Here is a 22545-nt window from a genome sequence, read left to right on the forward strand (position 1 = left end):
TTAACTCCATCAAAAACTCTAGAAGAATATATTACCTAAGTTAACAGGAAGTGCATTGTAAGCAACTTCCCAAACTCTAGAATTGACAGAGACATCTTGCTCTCTTGACAGTCATCCAAAGTTTGTCTGTACCATTGCAGCATCCATATTTAAACTACAGGCCCATAGTATCCCAAAGACTTTTACATTAAGCAGGAAATTTTAAGGACAGTTTTGGCTATATTGGCAGTTTGTCAGTCAAATTTTTCTGTGTCCTGCAGAATGTCTAGCAGGCTCTTTTATGAAGAAAGAACCCTGAAGGATGGTCTCACCTTTAGGCAAGTTAGGCAGTCATTTTTCTGTGGGTCCTGCATGTCCAGTTTATCAATCAATCCAGGCAAGAGCAGTTTTTTCCCCAATTGGCTAAACAACTCCATAAGAGCCTCTTCAATGCCCATCATCCTCTTGAAATAGATTGGTGCAGCCAGGAGCAGATGTGTCTCATGTCATGAAAGTTCTAAGTTCTTAAAACATTTTAAATGTCATATTTTGTAGATCTATGTTGAGACCAATTAAGTCTTGGCCTTCAGCTGCTCTTCCCTGTCTAGAGCCTTCTAATTGAAGTTACTAGAAGCTGTGCCTAGCTTAGAGGATCAGAGGATAGGATTTTCAGCTGTTGGCCATTGACTGCAGGGTATTTAAGTCTCCATGGTGCTATTAAAGAGGGGCTTTTGGTACCAGTGTTGGAAGGTCTATGTGTCGGTCTGTCTCTGCATGTGTATTCTCAACCTCCAGCCCCTTGCCCAAAACTTGTGAACTGGGTTCTAGCGCATAAAGCACAGAAGGGGGCCGTGGTACATAGCAGGTCTAGGAAAGATTTGAAGAATACCTATCTAACTGAAATATATCTTTATATATCTAGAAAACTTTAATAACATGATTGTCTATTAACCTATATTTTTAAATTATACATTACATTTTTATGTAACACAATACCTTAATTACAATCAGAAATACATATACACAGTTTAGCAAAATTGACCTTAAATTTCTATCAATAAACCGAGATCCATACCAATGCAAATCTCTGTAGCATATCCCCTTTTAAATGTAAAGAAACACTTATAAACAATATTTGGGAATATAATCACCTTGGAGACCCTTAATTAACTATTTTCTTAGGATTGTAATCTCTCTTATCAGAGTTGCTAAACATAAGGTTAGCATTCTGAACATAAATAACTCATCATATATTCTTAATTTTCTCTTTACTTTCTGACATTTTCTACTTACTTTCACTCATTTTCAATGAGTGAAATCATATGTTAAGTTAATTTTAAAGAGTCATAATAAAATGGAATATGTTATTGTTAAGATATGATGTGGATAAGTAAAACTAAATATTAATAAAATGAAAATTTTGGAAATAATGACTTGCTTTATCATAATTATTGTTTTTTTATCTCTATAATGAAGACGAGGACCCCCGTATCATATGTAAATGATATCTTTTGATTGTTTTTAGTGATAGCTTGCAATGATCATAGCTAACATATGAAATTTTAGCAGAAGGTTTTGGTTAGTATCTGATAGTACAATAAGGCATCGAAATGATTAAGTTTACAGAAGTTGTCTGAAAGGTTCATGAATTATACAATTTGTAACTCAGAGAATGTACTAGAAAAATCAAGGTGTTGTAGAAATCTTGATTTTTGAGCTTAACATTTAAATTCTAAGGGTAGGAAAACAGAACACCCTAAATGAGTTCCTCAGTGAGTGTGTGCTGTTTTACATGGTCTCAGCCTAGTGACTAACTCCAATGCCTCAGTTCCAAGGAGGCACAAAGTCTTTCTTGAAGACTTGATTGTGAGTTTGAACAGCATGTCCAAAAACTCCTTCACAACTCTATCCTTGGAATGTTTCATGCTTGAAGGCTGTTGCCTAAAAATACAGTGCTAATGTTATGATCAAGGTGAACACCATAAATGGTGACTCATTTGTCTTTGTGTAATAACACCATATTCTTGTTCAGTTGTATACAACCACCTTGCATACTGTTTAATTGTGCATATCCAACAGGCTAAGCTTCAAGGGTAATATTGCTTCCTATCAAAAACTAGTTCACTCAATACTAACATTTTTGTTCATCTGACTGGCATTTCTTCATTGCCTTACCACTCTAGTCAGGCCAATTCCTGGAGTCGTGCAAGGATGCAGCTAAAGATGAGAGACTGAAAATATGAAATATGTTCTACCAGCATCCCCAACAGTTTGGCATGGGATAAGATGCTATCATCTACAAAATTCACATTCTAGAAATACAAACTGATTAAAAAAAAAACCCACATACCCAAAATACTCCTATCACAGAAACTTCTTATAATCTTAATCCTTTTTATTATGGCCCATTTGTAGATATCCTTGCCTGTGTAAGGTTGATGAACTGTTGATAAAAGTTTGGGCTTCCCTGTCAGTACTTCACCTTCTAGTAAACTATTGCTCTTTAACTGTGATACAATAATGAGATATTCATGACAGAAAAAGCCCTTGGAAACAGTTTCCACGTAGATAACATGCCTCCTGTTTTCATCAACAAGTTCTAAGGTGTTTTAAAGCACTGTGACTCTTGTCTGTGAGGAATAGCATGTAAGAATATAGAAACTATAGAGAAGCCTATCTACATAGGTCTTGATTTCTAAAGTTGGCTTTCAGGTATTTTTCAACATTTTTTGAGGTAAAACTAATGGCAACTTTATTGTATGTTTTCTTCTTGGTTCTAAATTGATTACAACTCTGATAAACACATATCTAAATCCCATGTCATATCATGGCTTTCTCCAAAGTCAGATCACATATTTGAAAACAAAATATGATAGAAATAATGTCCAGTGAGATTTTAGAGAAATAAATTGCATAAAAAATGAAGTGATGTGTTTGAGAAAATGTTCATTAACAGACTATGGGATCTTAAATTAGAAGCATTATCTTATTTTTAATTAGTAATTTTTTTTTAAAGAGGACAATACAGACAGGTAAAAATTAGATGTATTTTTTACTTAGAAACTTTTCTAAGTGGACATGGAAGCATAAATGTGTTCCTTTTTTATAATTTTACAATTTCAGTTCCTGACAAAATAATAATAGACAAGATATTCCAGATATATTCAACAGAAACTATTATGTTTTATAGTGAATTAAGTTTTAAAAATTATTTATATATTTCTACTGTTATGAAACAAGATATTTACTAAATCTGTATAACTGTGAAATAGTATGAGCTAGTTCCAGGACAGGCTCCAAAACCACAGAGAAACCCTGTTTCGAAAAACTTAAAAAAAAAAAAAAAAAAAAGAATTCACTCTATATCTTCTGATAGGTTAGATATAACTATGTAGATGGTTTGACCTCAAACTCACAAAGCCCTTTCTGCCTCTTGCTCCATAGTGGTAGAATTGTAGACTTGTTACACTATGTCTGGCTCTTTAATTTCTATTAAACATAAACTCTTCTGAATATTCACATATTAATCCATACCATTTCTCTTGTATTTTGGAGAGCTTTATTCTCTCTTTTTTCATAAAATTTTTATGAGTTAAAGTATTCCTTTTACTAAGTAAAAGCACAATAAATGAGAAGAAAAATTAAATTGTAGTGAAACTGAACATTAATACCTTTTGTACTAACACAAAACTTAAATTCTTTAGCATGATAAGTAAAATTCTTTACTCAACTTGAATTTAGTGTGAAGAAATATTCTTTAATATTTTTTTTTTTTTTTTTTGGTTTTGGTTTTTCGAGACAGGGTTTCTCTGGTTTTGGTGCCTGTCCTGGAACTAGCTCTTGTAGACCAGGCTGGTCTCGAACTCACAGAGATCCGCCTGCCTCTGCCTCCTGAGTGCTGGGATTAAAGGCGTGTGCCACCACTTCCCGGCTGCTGCTTTCTTTCTGGAGACGAGGTCTGATGTAAACCAGGACAGCCTTGAAATCACTATGTAGTAGGCAAGGACAACCTTGAACCCTGATCCTTCTTTTTCCCCAATTGCTGGGATTACAGATAGGCATGGCTCATCCAGGACAGGCTCCAAAACCACAGAGAAACCCTGTTTCAAAAAACAAACCAAAACCAAAACCAAAAAAAAAAAAAAACAAAAAAAAAAGTTTTAAGGAAAACACTTGCTATAAGTTTCTTAAAATGGAATTTTGATATTCATCAAAATTCTCTCAAAGGACAAATCTGACTTGTACATTAAATGTTTGATTCATGCTACCAGCCATTATCTGTAACTCAGAGAAAACAAAGAACCAAATATTTTTGTTCGATTCTCAGTTCTTTATTTAGTTTACAGGATCAAATCTCGAGCTCTTTAATTTTTTGAGGTTCTGATGATGATGTATCTCCTTCGAATTCTAGTTGTACGATCCGGAATGACGATGATGGCCAGGGCATTGTTCTTACATTCTTAGGTCACACTTCTCGGGGGCATCTCTGTGTGTTCGCCCTGGGAGGTTGTTTGTGATCTTCCCCTGAAGAATACTATTCCACTCTTGCAGGATCTTCGCCTCTTCCTGCAGGGCGACTTCCTCATCCTGTAGAGCCCCATGCTCTTCTCTCAGTGCCTTGTTCTCCTCCCGAAGAGCCTGCTCTTCCTTCCACAAGGCCTGCTCTTCCATCTCCAGAGCAGCTCCCTCCTTTTTCAGCACTTCCTCCAGCTCTGCAGCCATTTCATCCCTCATCAGAGCTTTCTCTTCCATTCTGAGAGCCCTCTCCTGGTGCTGGAGAGCCTTGGTCTCTTCATGCAGGGATTTGATCTCCTCGTGGAGAGCCTTTGCCTCATTCTGGAATGCTTTCTCTTGCTGCCTGAGAGCTGTGATCTGAGCCTCCATGGCTCGATTCTGTTGCCAGTAAGACCTTCTTTCTGTGTTCAAGGCACTGAGTTCTTCGTCGGAGAGTTTTGGGCTCTCTAAAATCAACCTTTTCACTTTCCGGAGTAGCTGGTTCTGTTGCCTTAGGATACGATTTCTTTCCCTGATGAATTGGTTATCCGTTCGAAATGTTTTATTTTCTCTTCCTAAGGCTTTGTTTTCCCCCCAGAGGAATTTGTTGTCTGTTCTCAGAGCCTTGTTTTCATCTCTCAATGCCTTATTTTCTCTACAGAGGTTTTTTTTCACATCATGAGATTTACGCTTGAGTTTACTTTGATCTCGGGTACAAGAGAAACAAGAAAACAATCGCAGTATTTTCCCTTTATGTATTCGGTTGGATCCAGAGACATCCATTGCCTGTCTGTTCACTACTGATAATCCTAAGAGAAAATGTCCTAAATCTGTTCATGCAGTCTTGGCTGTCTGTTGACTTCTTAGTGAGCAATAGAGTAGCTATCTGTTCAAAGCTCAGCCAGGTGCGCTGAAGGAGAGAAAGTGATGGGAGAGATAAAATTAGACACACTATTAGGTTGAGCTCACTAAAATTGTAGTTAATTCTAAACACACATGAATTAGAAATTAATCACTTTATTCTATATAAGACAATACATTGAACAAAAGTAATGAATTGAAATGTCTGTGTTCGCAAGCTAAGCAGATTTTTAACCAATATTAGTGTTTTATATTATTACCTATTATCTATACTAATTAATTGTCTTTAAATGCAATGTCTGCTAGTATGGGAGCTTACTATTCCTTCAAGAATGTTTCTATTGGTATAACTTCTATTGAGAGAGAGAGAGAGAGAGAGAGAGAGAGAGAGAGAGAGAGAGAGAGAGAGAGAGAAGACCCTAAAGATATTTTAAGGCAATGTGCACTAATGGTTATAGCATTTAATTAACTTAAAAGGAGAAGTTAAAGTTTGGGCAACCAGCCTTACTTACATTGCTGTGTTCTCTAAGTGACTTGTAAGCCCAGTTTCTGTTAGTAAAAGAAAACAAATAATCAACATTTTATGTCATCTATAGTGATGTCACTTAGTGTTAACTCTAGTGAAGTCAGTGGCTACATATGTTGTCTTTGGCTTTTTAAGGTATGTATTTTAGGAAAACTAAGAAACTTATATTTGATGTATTTGTTATTAAATTCATGTATATATAGTGTAGCATGATATTAGTTATTAAAATTTATTTTAACCTAATGCTTGTCATGATTAGACAAGTATTTTTTTACTGGCAAGTATTTGTATTACATTATTTATAAGTAGTAAACAACTTTATTAGTTGAGGATATGTTAATATTTAAGATCATTGTTTAATAATCTGAGTGAGGTAAATTTATATGTTAAATAAGTATACATGTTAAAATTTTAATTCTAGAAACTCAATTCAACACAAGTATTACCATGGAATGATATTTCAACTTGTATTTATTACTTTTATAGTATTTTCAGAACAGAAACTTAGAGTGATGAACCGTGTATAACTATTTTATATGACAGAGAGACTACATTTTAATTCTTTAGAAATTTCTCATTGTATTTATATTTATACCTTAAACCTTTGCATAAAACACACTAAGCCCAAACCACCATATCCACACTTGAGTAAAGATTTGCCAATTTACTTTACCAGAATCAATAGCAATTTTTGTGTGATTAACAGGATTGAAAAATATTCATACCTCTGATATTTTCATACTATCTAATTTAATACAGAAAGCAACTGAAAACCTTAAAAACATGTACGAAGGTATGCTGTAAAACTAAACAAAGATGTGTGAAAGTGAAAATATGAAACATTTAGAGTATCGTTGTCAGTACCTTAACTGAGAATGTGTTTACTTGAAATCTGTGGATGCTTCTTTGTGCTCTTGGTTCTGTTTCTGTGCTATTGGCAGCTGCAGGTTTAGGAAGAGTTCTGCAAAGCAAATGCTTATAATACTGTGATGTCTGAAATTTTAGAACAAACAGATAAACTAAAACAAAGTTACTCTTGTCCTTGATCTACTGAAAAAGCAAAATACAGAATTTGGTTTTATTAACTAATTCAAATTTCATCAACGGTTTATAGGTTCTTCATGGTTTTATACATATACATATGTATATATGTATGTATGTACAATGTGGGATGATGAAATAAAGTTTAAAAAGTAAAGAAACCAGACTCATAATTCATCAGCTCTAATACTAAGGATGCTTAAAAGGCATGTGGGAAACCTACTAATGTATGTCCTTCATAAGTTCATATTCGGAAAGAGAGAGAGAGAGAGGAGAGAGAGAGAGAGGGGGGGGGGGAGTTAGAGAAGGGAAGAGTGAGAACAAGAGAACCTTATTCATTTCACTGCTTACTAGAAACAAGAACGTATTTACTCCAGCATCACTGAAGTCAATGGCCACTTCACTGCCATTGTGTTTTCTTCACTTTATTTTATAAAATGTGCTTTCATTATTTCCTAAAATTATTGATTCTATTTTGGACAAATTTGTTATTTCTGCCCTCTGTAGAAAAATTATAAATTTCAGAATTTTTAACTTTTAACAATCTAGATGATCTGGCTGTATAAACTCCTTTCTGTTGTATTACAAAACACTCTGATCTAAATTAGAATAGATGAGGGAAGAATTCATGTGACTCATGCTTCTATGTCCTCTTCATCCCTAAGGCAAATCAGAGCAGGAACTCAAGAAGGAATAGGAAGAAGAAACCATGAAGAAAGCTGTTTTCTTCTTGTAGGCAGGGGCTTCTTATTTGTTTCCCGGCCATCCAGATGCAAATAATCACACAGAAACTATATTAATTACAACACTGTTTTGTTAATAGCTTGCACATATTTCTAGCTAACTCTTATGTCTTGAATTAATCCATAATTCATGACAATGTTAGCCATGTGGCTTGGTACCTTTTATCATTGAGGCATTCTCATCTTGCTTCTTCTGCATCTGGGTGATGACTGCAGACTGAGCCTTTACTCTTCCCAGAATTCTCCTTTAGAGCTCATCCTGCCTATATTTCCTGTCAGGCTACTGGCCAATCAGTGCTTTGTTAAATACAAATGACAAATGTTTACAGGGTACAAGACCATTTTCTCACAGTACTGCCTTGTTATATCTTAGAAGGAATGGAGCTACTTAGTGTGTGCTGGTCCCTCCTATATCAATGAATAATCAAGACAATCTGACATTTCCAGAACATGCAATCTCACAGCAGATTCAATTTATTTATTTATTTATTTATTTATTTATTTATTTATTCATTCATTCATTCATTCATTCATTTATTCATTTATTTATTAAAGATTTCTGCCTTCTCCCCGCCACCACCTCCCATTTCCCTCCCCCTCCCCCAACAAGTCCCCCTCCCTCATCATCCCTAAGAGTAATCCGGGTTCCCTGCCCTGTGGGAAGTCCAAGGACTACCCAGCTCCATCCAGGTCTAGTAAGATGAGCATCCAAACTGCCTAGGCTCCCACAAAGCCAGTACGTGCAGTAGGATCAAAAACCCATTGCCATTGTTCTTGAGTTCTCAGTAGACCTCATTGTCTATTATGTTCAGCAAGTCCGGTTTTATCCCATGCTTTTTCAGACCCAGGCCAGCTGGCCTTGGTGAGTTCCTGATAGAACCCAAAGAAAAACATTTAGGCGATGAAAGGAGACAGAGACAAAGACCCCACATTGGAGCACCGGACTGAAATCTCAAGGTCCAAATCAAGAGCAGGAGACAGAGCACCAGCAAGGAACTCAGGACCGTGAGGGGTGCACCCACACACTGAGCAGATTCAATTTAAAGTGAACCTCAAATTATGTTTGAAGCATCCATACAATTCAATAATACATATTGGCAGGAAGTTCAGACAAAAAGTATTTAAAGAGATTATAAGGGACTAGTGTTTATTTGTTCCTAGTTCATCCTTGCCCTTTTTATTTTTTGCCTAAAGCTAAATCTCTTTTCATCTATATTTAGTTAGAAAACACTGAGCTTGGGAAGTAAGCATCTTAAAGCATGCATGCAAAAGCCACCTGTGCCAGCTTCAGGTACATGTGTTAGCTTGCTGGGTCGTAAGTAATCTACTCTTTGCAGAAAGCAGTCTGCAGTCTTCCCACCTTTTGCTTGCTAAGTCCCCAACAGTTGGTTCTTGTTTATCAGATCTCAGCTGGGTTCTGACAGCAGCCGAGACACACAAGTATGTATTGTAGAGCACGGAGCACTGCAATGTCTCAAATGGCTTCTTGTAAGCATTTCTGAAGTCTTGGTATCTGTGAAGTGGTTGACCTGAACTTCTCTTGGCAGCATAAGTGTCTTTGTTTAATTTTCTGCAGTCCCACAGTAAAATGTCTCTTCTGGGCCTCAAGATAAATTCACATGTAAAAATACCATCGGAATAGATCACAATCACAAACTAAAACCTAAGACACGGTTCCAAACCTTCTATGTACAGGTATTCCCTAAATTGTTGCTACACATTATTTTTGCCAGACAAATGAGACTATCTAGCAAATACATCATCTTAAGCCATCTCTGAATTTAACGGGACAAAATTGCAGTTGTCCAAATGACATACAGTACCTGTATAACATGTAATCAGAATGTTAGTGGATACTAACTCTACAATATACAAAACTAGTATACCATACACCTTTTGAGATACAACACTCCACTTTTCCAAAGTAAAATGGTTAAACTTCCCTCAGGAAAAACGAGTATTATAATTAACACCCATAAGAACCTTTTCTTTAGAACTCTGTCCTTGCGGGGAAAGACTGATGGGATTAAATTCAGACACAGGAATGAGAGTGCCCTGTTCTACAAGACTCGGTATTAAGAGCACTAAGCCAGTACTAAAGTCCTTAGTGGGAGAAAGAAAACCATTTGGCATTGTTTTAATGTTTCCACAGGCCAATCAACGGCAGGCTTTCATGTGCTGGATGTTTGGAAATGTTCACACTGACTGAGGTTGTGAAGACAATGCTAGACATGTTACAAAGAAATAATCGCTTTCAACCCCCAGGTCCCATGATTGTTTTTCCAAGTAACAAAAATGAAACCTATAACTACTAAAATCAGCCACTTAAATTTTACTTATGTTCAAAGGACTATTTCCTAGAGTTAATGAAAACAAAATACAATCACAATGATGGTTTGCTTAAGTGATGATCTAATTACTTTATAGAAAATTACCTTCCTTCCTTAAAACAGCATGAAGCTGCCAACCCCACTGTTGTAGTGAGGAGCCTCGTGCTATTTGGCTTCTGGGCTCCATCTGTGTCTGCCTGCATCTGCTTTTATCCTCCTCAAACTCCTCTCCAAAGGAGCGGAGAGAATCTGCAATTCATGTCGGGGGCACCCAGCCAGAATAGGAGCTGCCAGCAACATCAGGTTTGTGAGAAGAATTAAGTTACTTAAGCATTCTCGCAGCATAGCCATGGTGCTGCTGGATGCACGCTATGCAGCTTGAGTCTGTATTTCCACCCTGCTAAGAGAAGATAATTTAGAAGTGACAGTGTGAGGTTATGATGTGATTTGGACATTTTACGGTGACCTAACCTTTTCAAGTTTTCTTCCCACTGTCTGTTTATGTCGATAGTAAATTTTTAACCCCCCCCCCCCCTTTTTTTGTGTGCCTTGGTTGAAGGGACCTAACAGACCCAAATATACGAACACAGTGTCCTTCCCGGTTCCTCTTTTGGTAAACCATTAGATTCCCGGCTGGACTCCTTATTTAGCCATTTCCTCATGTCTGATTCATCTTTATTGCTGACCTCAATAGTCTAGCGATCCAAACTCCGTATTTGGCTACACTGACACATGTATATAATAAAGACTTACTAAGGCATCTTAGCTAGGACCCCTCTTGTCTCCTCAAAACAATTTCTATAGTGTTACCTGCTACGGTTTCTATGAGAATCAAATTCAGTCACCCCCTCTATCTTGCTTAATAAAAAATGTCTTTGTCTTGAACATTGGTGTTTAAGTGTGGTTCCTGCCTAATCTGCGGTCCAGTACTCACAGGTCCTTTAAGTCGTGACGCTGTAACTTGGGGAGCAGAACATGAAAAACTACACAAATTCCATTGACATGAGTTTTGTGGTCTAGGATTATTCTCAATAATTCATTTCCTAGAGAAGAAAAGTGGTAATATGTGTCTTTCCATTTATCCATGACCTTGAAGTATTTTTTTAACTCTCTGCCTCGAAAATTAAAAGCATCTAAAATTTGAGAATATAAACAATAAGAAATTTTTGTATCCACAAATATTTATTTGAAGGTGTAAATGAGTCATTATATATGAAATATTTTTAAAATTATGAAAATATTTACAAGTATCATGGAGGACCCTGTCACAGCTTTCTCTGTCAACTTAACAGAACACATGGTAACTTGGAAAGAGGAAACATTCTTTGAGCAATCACCAAGATCAGGTAAGTCTAGGGCCTTTTCTGTGAGTCACTTTCTTAAATCCTCTTTGATTTAGTAGCACCCAGTCCACCTTGGAGAGGACATGAGTTGCAGAAGAAAGGTCCCTGAGTAACATTGGAGCTAGCCTGTAATGACTATTCCACCAATATTTTGCCTTGAATTCCTGTGCTTCATTTGGTAAAGGAGTGTAGCTAGCACATGAGCTAGAAGCCATGCTCAGCAAAATGCAGTGGGGAGGGACTTGGTCCGGCTGAAACTTAATGTACCAGACTGATGACTTCCCATGGCAGCCCTTCCCACTGGGAGGAATGGGGGATGGGGAGACAGAACCGTGGATGGAATGTAAAATAAAATTGAAAAGGAGAATTAATTTTTAGAAAAAAAATAGTATATCCTGTAAGTCAAATAAAAACCTTTTCTTCCTCAAGTTGACTGTGATCAGGGCATTATTAAACCAACAGGAAAGGAAACTAAGACAGGCTTTTTTTCAACTCTCATCTTAAAATAAGAAGACTAACAAAAAGAAATATATTTTAAAAGTTTATGGCATCTCTGTACTGTGAAAGGTTTTGATCCTACTGCACATACTGGCTTTGTGGGAGCCTAGGCTGTTTGGATGCTCACCTTACTAGACCTGGAAGTAGGTGGGAGGTCCTTGGACTTCCCACAGGGCAGGGAACCCTGACTGACTGCTCTTCAGGCTGTTGAGGGAGGGGGAGTTGATTGGGGGAGGGGGAGGGAAATGGGAGACGGTGGCAGGGAGGAGGCAGACATCTTTAATAAATAAATAAATAATAAATAAATAAATAAAAAATTTTCAGAAGCCGTGTGAACCTAATCTTAAAATTAACTTTGTAAATTTACATCAAAATTCTATCTGTAGACTAGCAGAACTGTTTTGCTATTTGTCAGTTGGCTACTAAAGTATGATCAGATAGATGCCTAGAATTTTGATGATAGCATGACTCTATTGTAGTCTGTGAGCCCTCCAATTGGTTCCATTGGGGGCTTTAAGTTCCTGGAAGCATTAGTTCAAGGCACATAACACATGGAATACTTCCATTTCCACTTGGCCACTAAATTACATACCCACTGGTGATTCATTATAAACATTAATCTTCAAGATACTAAAGAGATACCTCACTCAGGATAGTGTTTTCTATTTCCATCCATTTGCATGCAAAATTCGAGAAGTCATTGTTTTTTACCGCTGAGTAGTCCTCTAATATGTAAATATTCCACACTTTCTTCATCCATTCCTCCATTGAAGGGCATCTAGGTTGTTTCCAGGTTCTGGCTATTACAAACAATGCTGCTATGAACATAGTTGAACAGATATTTTTGTCATATGATAGGGCATCTCTTGGGTATATTCCCAAGAGTGGTATTACTGGATCTTGGGGTAGGTTGATCCCAAATTTCCTGAGAAATCGCCACACTGATTTCCAAAGTGGTTGCACAAGTTTGCATTCCCACCAGCAATGGATGAGTGTGCCCCTTACTCCACAACCTCTCCAGCAAAAAGAGGAACATGGGATGTACTCACTCATAATTGGTTTCTAGACATAAATAAAGGACATTGAGCATATATTTTGCGGTCCTAGAGAAGCTAAATAAGAAAGTGAACTCAAAGAAAATCGTATAGTCATCTGCCTGGATAGGGGCAGTAGACAAGATTGCCAGGCAAAAACTGGGAACTTGAGGGTGAGGTGGCATGGGGCTAAGGGGAAATGGGGTGAGAAACGTGAGAAGGGGAGGATGGGAGGAGCTTGGGGGATTGGGATATACGAAGGGTGGATACGGGAACAGCAAAGTACTTATCCTAACTAAGGGAGCCATCTTAGGGTTGGCAAGAGACTTGACTCTAGAGGGGCTCGCAGGTGTCCAGGGAGATGTCCCCAGCTGGTACCTTGGGCAACTGAGGAGAGGGAACCTGAAATGACCCTATCCTATACTGATGAATATCTTACATATCACCTTAGAACCTTCATCTGGCGATGGATCGAGATAAAGACAGAGAATCAATTTGGAGCAAGGGTCTGAGCTCTTAAGGTCCAAATGAGGAGCAGAAGGAGGGAGAACATGAGCAAGGAAGTCAGGACCACGAGGGGTGCACCCACCCACTGTGACAGTGGAACTGATCTATTGGGAGCCCAACAAGGCCAGTTGGACTGGGACTGAATAAGCATGGGTTGAAACTGGACTCTCTGAACATGGCAGACAATGAAGGCTGATGAGAAGCCAAGGACAATGGCACTAGGTTTAGATCCTAATACATGAACTGGCTTTGTGGGATCTTAGCTTGTTTGGATGCTCACCTTCCTGGACCTAGATAGAAGTGGGAGAACCTTGGTCTTCCCGCAGGGCAGGGAATTTGGACTGCTCTTCAGTATCAAGAGGGAGAGGGAATGGAGTGGGGGGAGGGGGCAATATGTGGGTGGAGGGGGAGGGAAATGGGAAACGGGGAGCAGGTGGAAATTTTAATTAAAAAAGAATAAAAATAAATAATAATAATAATAATAATAATAAAAAGATACTAAAGAGAAAAAGAAGCCACTAATATAAGCAGAAAAGTAACACAATCTTCCATAACTATTAAATTTTAAAAAGCAAAAATTTGATTTTATTTTACTTTTCCGTTAGTACAATGGCTTGATACCATGTAGTTTAAATAAATGGTTTTTGCTATCTGTATCATTCAGGGCCTATTCCAGTCATCGGTCATTTTTACAGTATAACTCTGAATGAAAATGCATTTTCTTTTTCATTGGAATATACCAATGAGTATAATATTCATTTTCTTTTTCTAAATTAAATTTTACATTATTTATCTTTCTTTTGAAAAAATAACTGAGATCTTAAAACATTACTGCCAAGTAAAACTATCAATATGAATATATTTAATTATTTTACTGGCCAATGACCAATGAATTTCTGGCCCACAGAACTATAAATTCTAAGATGATTGAATGGATTTCTTTCTTAAAGTTTTTCAAAGTTTCAATCAAACAATGACTTTGGGCAAAATGTTTGAGTATTTCTAGTCTTTTTAAATTATTTCTATCCTGTAGATTCCAAGGGTAAAAAGCCAGAAAGAATTCTTCCCAGCACTAATCAGTTCTCTTCTTTCATTAATATTTAGTAACAGTCAATTGCACCAATTGGTTCAGAATTTTACAAAGTTAAAGACTCAAATTTTCTTATTTAAGTCTTAATGAGTGTGCAGACCAAAGGTGAGTGTTAATCTAAATGCACTTGGTAAAGGAAATTTAAATAATAAAGATCAATTGTATTAAAATCTAGCTATTCTCAGCCTTTCACCTTTAGTGAGCTTTGAAGGAAAAGAAAGAACAATGGGCACCTTTCTTTTTAAACTTATGCTTTTGTCTCTTCTCATGTCTGTCTGTGTGTGCTGTTGTGCTTATTCACTGTTTCATTGTAGCAAGGAGCTGGCTGCTTGTTGGCTCCTGGCCGCTTAGCCCCAAAATAACCACACAGAAACTGTATTAATCAAATCACCGTTTGGTCCATTAGCTCTAGATTCCTATTGGCTAACTCTTACATCTGAATTTAACCCATTTCTAGTAATCTGTTTATTGCCACATGGCTGTTGTTTACCAGGTAAAGTTCTGTCCGGCTCCAGCAGGGTTACATAACCTCTCTCTGACTCTGTCTCCCTTCTCCCAGCATTCACTTTAATTTTCCTTGCCTGTCTCTGTTCTTTCACTCTATCACAGGCCAAGACAATTTCTTTATTCATTAACTAATAAATAAAACATACAGAAGGACCTCCCACACCTTTTCATTTTCTTCTTTTCTTTGTCTCTTTGTTTTCTAAAGAGGATTGGATGGATGGATGAATGGATGGATGGATGTGCAGGTAAAGAAGATCTTGGAAGTTAAAAAGGAATGGTTAACTATTATCAGAATATACTGCATGAATTTTCATTAGAAATATAATTAAAATTCACTGGAAGGAAAGTGTACAACAAAGCTAACGAATTTCCTTTAATCAAATTCATTTCTTTGTTTAGATAAGTCTTTTATGTAGCCTTGGTTTGCCTGTTACTCAATAAGAAGACCAGATTGGAAACAGTTTGTTTTAATTTTTCTATCTCTGACTACTAAGCATTGAGTTTACTGACATGCAATACCATATCAATAACAAAAGTGGTAGATTTAAAGTATTTATAATACACTAGAACATAGGTGGTAGATAAAGAAACACTTGTGTCTAGCATATTTGTAACTTACATGAAAAAATGAAGGGTTGGAAAAATGGAGAGACATGTTAACAAATGAATGAAGAACTTATAATTTATAATAAAAATAAAAATGCCTTCAGTATATCATTGGCAAAACCATAATGATTTTAAAGGTAAGTGAATCTAACATTCTCCCTACATGGGAGGGACGTGGTGAACATTCATTGAGCATCTTATATGACTTAAGGTCAAATAAGTGGTCATCTAAAGAACCTTCAAAAATTTCAGTTTTCCCAAAGAGAGAACAGATCACTTTTTGGAATGTCCTGGAAAACTTTAGTTTGTTTGATAAAAATATTTTATTTCTTTTCACATGGCTTAAATTCTGCTAAGACCTTTCAATTTTTATTGTTTCTTTCCTTGTTTCTACCTAAATCAGAAAAAGAAAATTCTTTCACTCCTTGCCTTCAACAATCTATCAGACTTTCCCTCTAGCTAGGAAATCGAGCTACATTTTTTGTGATACAAAATGCTTGTTTATGGTTCTGAGATTCTCATGATAATCCAATGTCCTACACATTAAACCCTTCTTTAAGAAAAATGAAGAAATAACAAAGGCAACAATGTGGCGCAAATGAACCTCTGTCAGGTACAGGAGATTGGTGGTGAGGAGGATGGTGCCATTTGAAAAATACAAAAGCACATAGAACATTCTACATGAATCAAATGTGAGGTCTGGGCTGGGCGGTGGTGGCGCACGCCTTTAATCCCAGCACTTGGGAGGCAGAGGCAGGCGGATCTCTGTGAGTTCGAGACCAGCCTGAACTACAAGAGCTAGTTCCAGAACAGGCTCCAAAACCACAGAGAAACCCTGTCTCGAAAAACCAAAAAAAAAAAAAAAAAAAAAAAGTGAGGTCTGGTTTATGTGAGGTCTGGTTTATGGTAGGAATGTGAACAGAAGTTCCGGAAACATTCAAGCCCTCATCCACATACACACACTATACATGTAAATGGCAGTAATTGTGGAGGTTTTACACTGCTGCCTGTTCATACAAATTGCCACTTTTATTGGTCTACTTTACCCTATTAGCAACATTATTTGCACAGCTCTGTGTCTGTCTTAACATTCTTGATACTATCAGGCAAAATCTTTGAGAATATATTAACAGAATGTTAGTGTCAACCAATTAAATGGTTAACAATGTTGTCGATGCATCTGAAGCTTATAGCAGATTTACCTGCAACCGGCTATCTCTATCAACATACTAGAAGACGGGCTTCTTGATTATGATGTTCTTTGTCCTGTTACTGGAAAGTTTTCTGAAAATGTTGTCACACTGGGATGTGAATTTGGAGTCACTCAAAGCTTTGTACTCAGGCCGTGGTCACTCATATTTGGCTCCCAAATAATTTACCTGCTTGCCCCTTTGAGGAGAGAGCTCTGTTCTTACAGTTAGAACAACCAATTGAGATACTGCACTATCAAACAGAAAATACCCAGGGCATACTATTAACTAACACTCTAAAGACAAGGAGCAGATGGTACATAAGGATAGCTGAGCAAGCAGGTGCAGGCACTCACCTGGAATACACTAGCACTGTCAGAATGCTTGCAAGCTCGTGAGAGGAGAGGCAGTTCTGGTACAACTTGAAGAAAGAAGTTTATTTAATTAATACAACTTGACAAAAATTAATAAATGTGGGAAATAGGGAAATTAAAGGAGGCAAAAAAAAGTAAGCATTTCAGTAATCAAGACTAAATGAAACTCTAAAGAAACGTGTTCTGGCTCCTGGACCAGAAGACGTATGTACAGTATGCCACCCTTGTGTAGAAAAGTCAGTAGATTGGCCAGCTCTCTAGTCAGTTTTTAGTTTTTATATAAATTAATTTTTATACTATTGTGCTATTTTAATAATGTAATCCTGTCTTATTAAAAATAGTCATTCTCATGTTTTCTGCTTCTCCTATTTCTTATACTTATCATACATACTTCCTTTATTTCCCTCAGTGTGTCTTTAGAAACAACAAGGATACACAAATATCTGTGCTTGTGTTGAAGAAAGTCACCTGTAAATCTGGTATTATATCCAAATGAACTCAACATCTTCCTCCCAAAGACAGATTGCATTAAGTTGAACACTTAAATAGAAAAAAATCCACAAAGGCCTTAACCTAAGAACAAGGATCTTGCTATTTGTGCCAATTATTATTTTGTTTCTAAGCTTGTACAGAGAACTGTGTAAATTAAGAAAATGTAGCTTTATTTACAATACTTATGTTTTTAATCTCACTCTGTGGAAATGAAATTCTTGGAAACTGATCTAAATCAGCAATACTATTTAAAAAGAGGTTCAAATTCAAAAGTATATGTGACCTTGTGGTTTGATAAAAGAATTATGAACAAAGAGCTTGATTTTTTTCATTACTCAGATAAATCATTGCAATACTTTGTAGCACTAAATTGTGTTCTGAGAATAGAGTCCAGAGAGTTATTTGACATTGAAATGCTCCTTTCCTGAAATGATTGTTTAAGCCTGATTTCCCCTTATATGTTTCCACAAGAAATACGTTATATAGAATGATACTAAAAATACATATCTGAAAAACAGAGAAATATCTTTATAAATGTATACATATGTATATACATACGATAAGGTAACCATGCATATGCTTTTAAATATCTAGAGTGACATTCTAAATTATAGGAAAATGTATGAGATTTATAGGAGTATTTACCATCTCTCAACCTCTCATAGTTCTATAATTTTCTTCTAAGCGTGCTTGAACATACACACACACACACATATACACTCTCTCTCCCTCCTCTCTCTATCTCTCTACCTATCTACACACACACACACACACACATTTCAATCTGTTTAGTGTTGCCCTAGGGAATGTATGTGCTGATCACATGGTGTAGACTGAAGTTTCTAGTTTCTGTCCTGCCTGGTACTGCAGCTGTTCAGTGTCAAAAACACACACACACACAAAGGCTTATATTAATTATTAACTGTTTGGCCTATTGGCTCAGGCTTATTATTAACTAGCTCTTATAACTGGTGACTGCTTCTCTGCCATTCCTCTTTCCAGAATTCTCATAGCCTGGTCACCCTGCCTGGCTACTGGCTAATAAGCATTTTATCAAATCAATACGAGTGACAAATCTTTACAGTGTACAAAAGCATTGTTCCACGCGGAGAAGACTTCAGTCATTGATACACATCATTTAAAATGGAGCCTTGTGAAATTTCCCCTAGCTATGTTGGACTATTTTTTTTACCAGTGATTTTAATTTTAATTAAATTTTAATTCTGAACTCTCATGGCCGAAGGTATACCAAGGCTCAGTGACTGTGCCTAATAAAAGTCTCTATGAAAAGATCATGCTTTAAGTAATTCTAGAAACACTTTAGATCTACTAGCATGAAGATTTAAAAGCATAAATATATCCATGTAATGATTCCCATGAATGAACACTTTTATTAAACAGTGTTCAATGATAATGCGTTTTTAAAGAGATGAGGAAAAGGTGGGGAAGAAAATGACATAACTTTCTGCCAAACTGGCAAATGTTTTCACCTGCTTTTAATTGTTGGTAATAATTTTTAAAGCCGAGTAAAACAAAACTGACCATTTTCATTTAAGAAGCGTGATTTTCTAATTCTAGTGGGCAAGTTTTTGATGGCTTCCAGCATTACTGTTGTGCGGAGGATATTTTAGAGAACAAATTGAAAGGAAGCTTTGTAGTTTCACATGTGAAAATCTAACAGATGAGTAAGAATTTATCAGACACAGGAATTGTGTCAGGTGGTTATCACAAAGGCTTCATAGGAGATTTAAGAATGTCACATCACTTTAGTATAGTGTTTGGCTGCTCACAAGTCATCTAGAAAGAATGTTTCTTATAGCCATAGAGATTCCCAGCATCAAATCTGAATAAAGCTGTAGGATTATAAGCAACATCACACCTATTATAAATAGAATGTTGATAAAGTAGAGTAAGTAGGACAGAAAAGAGGAAGACTACACTTAGAACTATGAGAAGGCCTCAATGAATGTAGCTGATTAGCACAGTAAATAAAAAACCTATGCAATAGGACCACAGAATAAGACACAGGCTTAAAGGGAGATTACACAGAAGAGATGATTATGAACAACCAAAGCACAAATTTGAAAACTGAAAAACTGTTGGCTACTTTTTAATATTTTCCATGGAAAAAAATGTAAATAATTTACAAACATGGATCAAAATGAGTGAAAATGTAAGAAATTTGTGCAAAGAGAGAAGGTTTTAGCAGTAGAAGAAAATTGTTCATAAATACTTGATATAAATGTTAGAGAATATTGTGACTCTAAAACATCCTTGAATACCAATATAAATGAGGTGATTGCTCTGTTTCTGTCTGTCCTCCTTCCCCAGTCTGTTCCCCTTCCCTTTGAAACATAATAAGTGTCTATGTTACCCAGTTTGTCTCTTTGATTTCTATCGTGTTCTGAATAGCTATGATAGGGGTATCAATTATTCAGATCTTGACTTTCCTAAGTGATCTTTGGTCATAGTTAAATGTTGAAATACTTTTCACTCCTTAATTAAGCCAGTGAGGAGACAGAAAATGGCAAATCTGAAAACTTTAGAGAAGGGAAAGGACAAGTATAAATTGTCCTCCTTGTCCATTATGTTCAGCGAGACCGGTTTTGTCCCATGCTTTTTCAGACCCCAGCCAGCTGGCCTTGGTGAGTTCCCGATAGATCATCCCCATTGCCTCAGTGTGTGGGTGCACCCCTCGCCGTCCTGAGTTCCTTGCTCGTGCTCACTCTCCTTCTGTTCCTCCTTTGGATCTTGAGACTTCAGTCCAGTGCTCCAATGTTGGTCTCTGTCTCTGTCTTCTTTCATCGCCTGATGAAGGTTAATATTCAGGGGGATGCTTATATGTTTTTCTTTGGGTTCACCTTCTTATTTAGCTTCTCTAGAGTCACGAATTATAGTCTCAATATCCTTTATTTATGGCTAGAAACCAAATATGAGTGAGTACATCCCATGTTCCTCTTTTTGGGTCTGGCTTACCTCACTCAGGATAGTGTTTTCAATTGAGGACTACTGAGAACTGAAGAACAATGGCAATGGGTTCTTGATCCTATTGCATGTAATGGCTTTGTGGGAGCCCAGGTAGTTTGGATGCTCACCTTAATAGACCTGGATGGAGGTGGGTGGTCCTTGGACCTCCCACAGGGCAGAGAAACCTGCTTGCTCTTTGGGCTGAGGAGGAAGGAAGACTTGATTGGGGGAGGGGGAGGGAACGGGAGGTGGTGGCGGGGAAGAGGCAGAAATCTTTAATAATTAAATTAATTAATTAATAAAAAAATCAGCAAGAAAAAAAATAAAATAAAATAGAAAAAGAGAAAAAAAATAAATTGTCCTCCTTGGTATAAAGATTTAAATTTCTTCTTTCTATCTTACTTGGATATATATCTAAAGACTTTTCAGAATGTGAAACAATAAACTTTCATTCCAGCAGATTCCTACAGGTTTCTTATGGTGTTTTGATAATTTTAGAATGTAGCAGATACAAAAAGCCTAAAAGTTATAGTAAACAATTCCCATTATCCTTTGTGGCTGCTTTAATCAATGGCAGTAGTTTTAGTGGCTGATACTGACAGTTTAAAGGAAAAGCATTTTGAGGGGATCCATATTATCTGCTATGGAGAGATATAAACTCCATGAAACAACATTAGCAGTCACAACTAAGAGCCTCAATGTGGAAAATCAGTGCTACTGAGACTGATTTCTAAGATCAGATTTTTTTTTTTTAAGATGAGGAGATGCTGTTCTTCGACATTTCTTCAATGCCACAAGCAAATCATAAATGCCTTGCCAAAACAGTACACACTTCCTGCCATCTCCTCTGATACATAGATGTATTATTATGCTACCATTGTTATCATTCTTATAGTGTTATTTTCTAAATAATTCAGAAGGAAAAAATAAACGTTTTCTAAATATAATTCATTCTTTTATTTCTTAAAAATATGGTAGAAAAGATAAGTGAGTCCAAGACTTTAAGTCTGAGTTTGTTATCTTCCACACAATTCAAGAAAATATGATATATATATATGTGTGTGTGTGTATGAGAATTATTTCATGTTTATATCATGAATTAAATATAACAAAATATCAGATATGTTGGTGGAGCGGCGGGGCTGCGTCCCGCCACCCGGTTAGCTTTACCCAGAATAATTACAGAGAAACTGTATTCTTTTAAACACTGCCTGGCCCATTAGTTATAACCTCTTATTGGCTAGCTCTTACATATTGATATAACCCATTTTTAATATTCTGCGTAGCACCACGAGCTGGCTTACTAGGAAAGATCTTAACCTGCGTCTGTCTGGAGTGGGAGAATATGGCTACTGCCTGACTGGGCTTCTTTCTCCCAGCATTTTGTTCTGTTTACTCCGCCTACCTAATTTTCTGTCCTATTAAAGACCAAGCAGTTTCTTTATTAATTAACCATTGAAAGCAACAGATAGAAAGATGACGCTCCTCCATCACAGATACAAATGTTTAAAATTTATAAGAAAATATAATTTTAAGTGCTAGTATGTTCTTCTTTGGAAGATTTCTTTATTAAGACCTATTTTACAGTCCCTCACCTTTCCTTTAATTATACCCTGTCATTTAAAGTAGCAAATCTAGCAGTCTTCTCAGTCTGCAATTGAATATCCTTACTCTGATGCCAGTATTTTGATATTTAATAAGTTAGCACATGAGGAAATAGAGATAAAGTGGGTGAAGCAGTTCCTGAGGGAACAGGACCATACAGGTGCATGATATCCACCAGAGAAACAAAAACAGACTCCAAACTAACTAAATCATAATCTCATAGGAGACAAAATATACAATACCTAAATGTAAAAAGAACATTTTGAGGGAAGATTGAAGTTGTTCTTATAGTCATACACACACCTTAGTATGGGTAGATGACCGCTCCCTCTGTATATCCCTTGGCTTGCAGTATCCT

At 36.6% G+C, this 22545-nt stretch overlaps 1 protein-coding gene across 1 annotated transcript; it reads right to left on the reverse strand.

The window, feature by feature from the left end:
- Positions 1 to 4431: 4431 nt before the first annotated feature.
- LOC130884613 (coiled-coil domain-containing protein 70-like) lies at positions 4432 to 5256 on the reverse strand. Its single transcript, XM_057785695.1, has one exon. The coding sequence runs from the start codon at positions 5254 to 5256 to the stop codon at positions 4432 to 4434; it is 825 nt and encodes a 274-aa protein (XP_057641678.1).
- Between the last annotated feature and the right edge of the window lie 17289 nt (positions 5257 to 22545).

The sequence above is a fragment of the Chionomys nivalis genome, chromosome 12, assembly GCF_950005125.1.
Source record: "Chionomys nivalis chromosome 12, mChiNiv1.1, whole genome shotgun sequence".
NCBI classification, from domain to species: Eukaryota; Metazoa; Chordata; class Mammalia; order Rodentia; family Cricetidae; genus Chionomys; species Chionomys nivalis.

Coding starts and splice junctions, on each gene's coding strand:
- LOC130884613 (XM_057785695.1), bottom strand. CDS start 5,256: ATGGATGTCTCTGGATCCAACCGAATACATAAAGGGAAAATACTGCGA.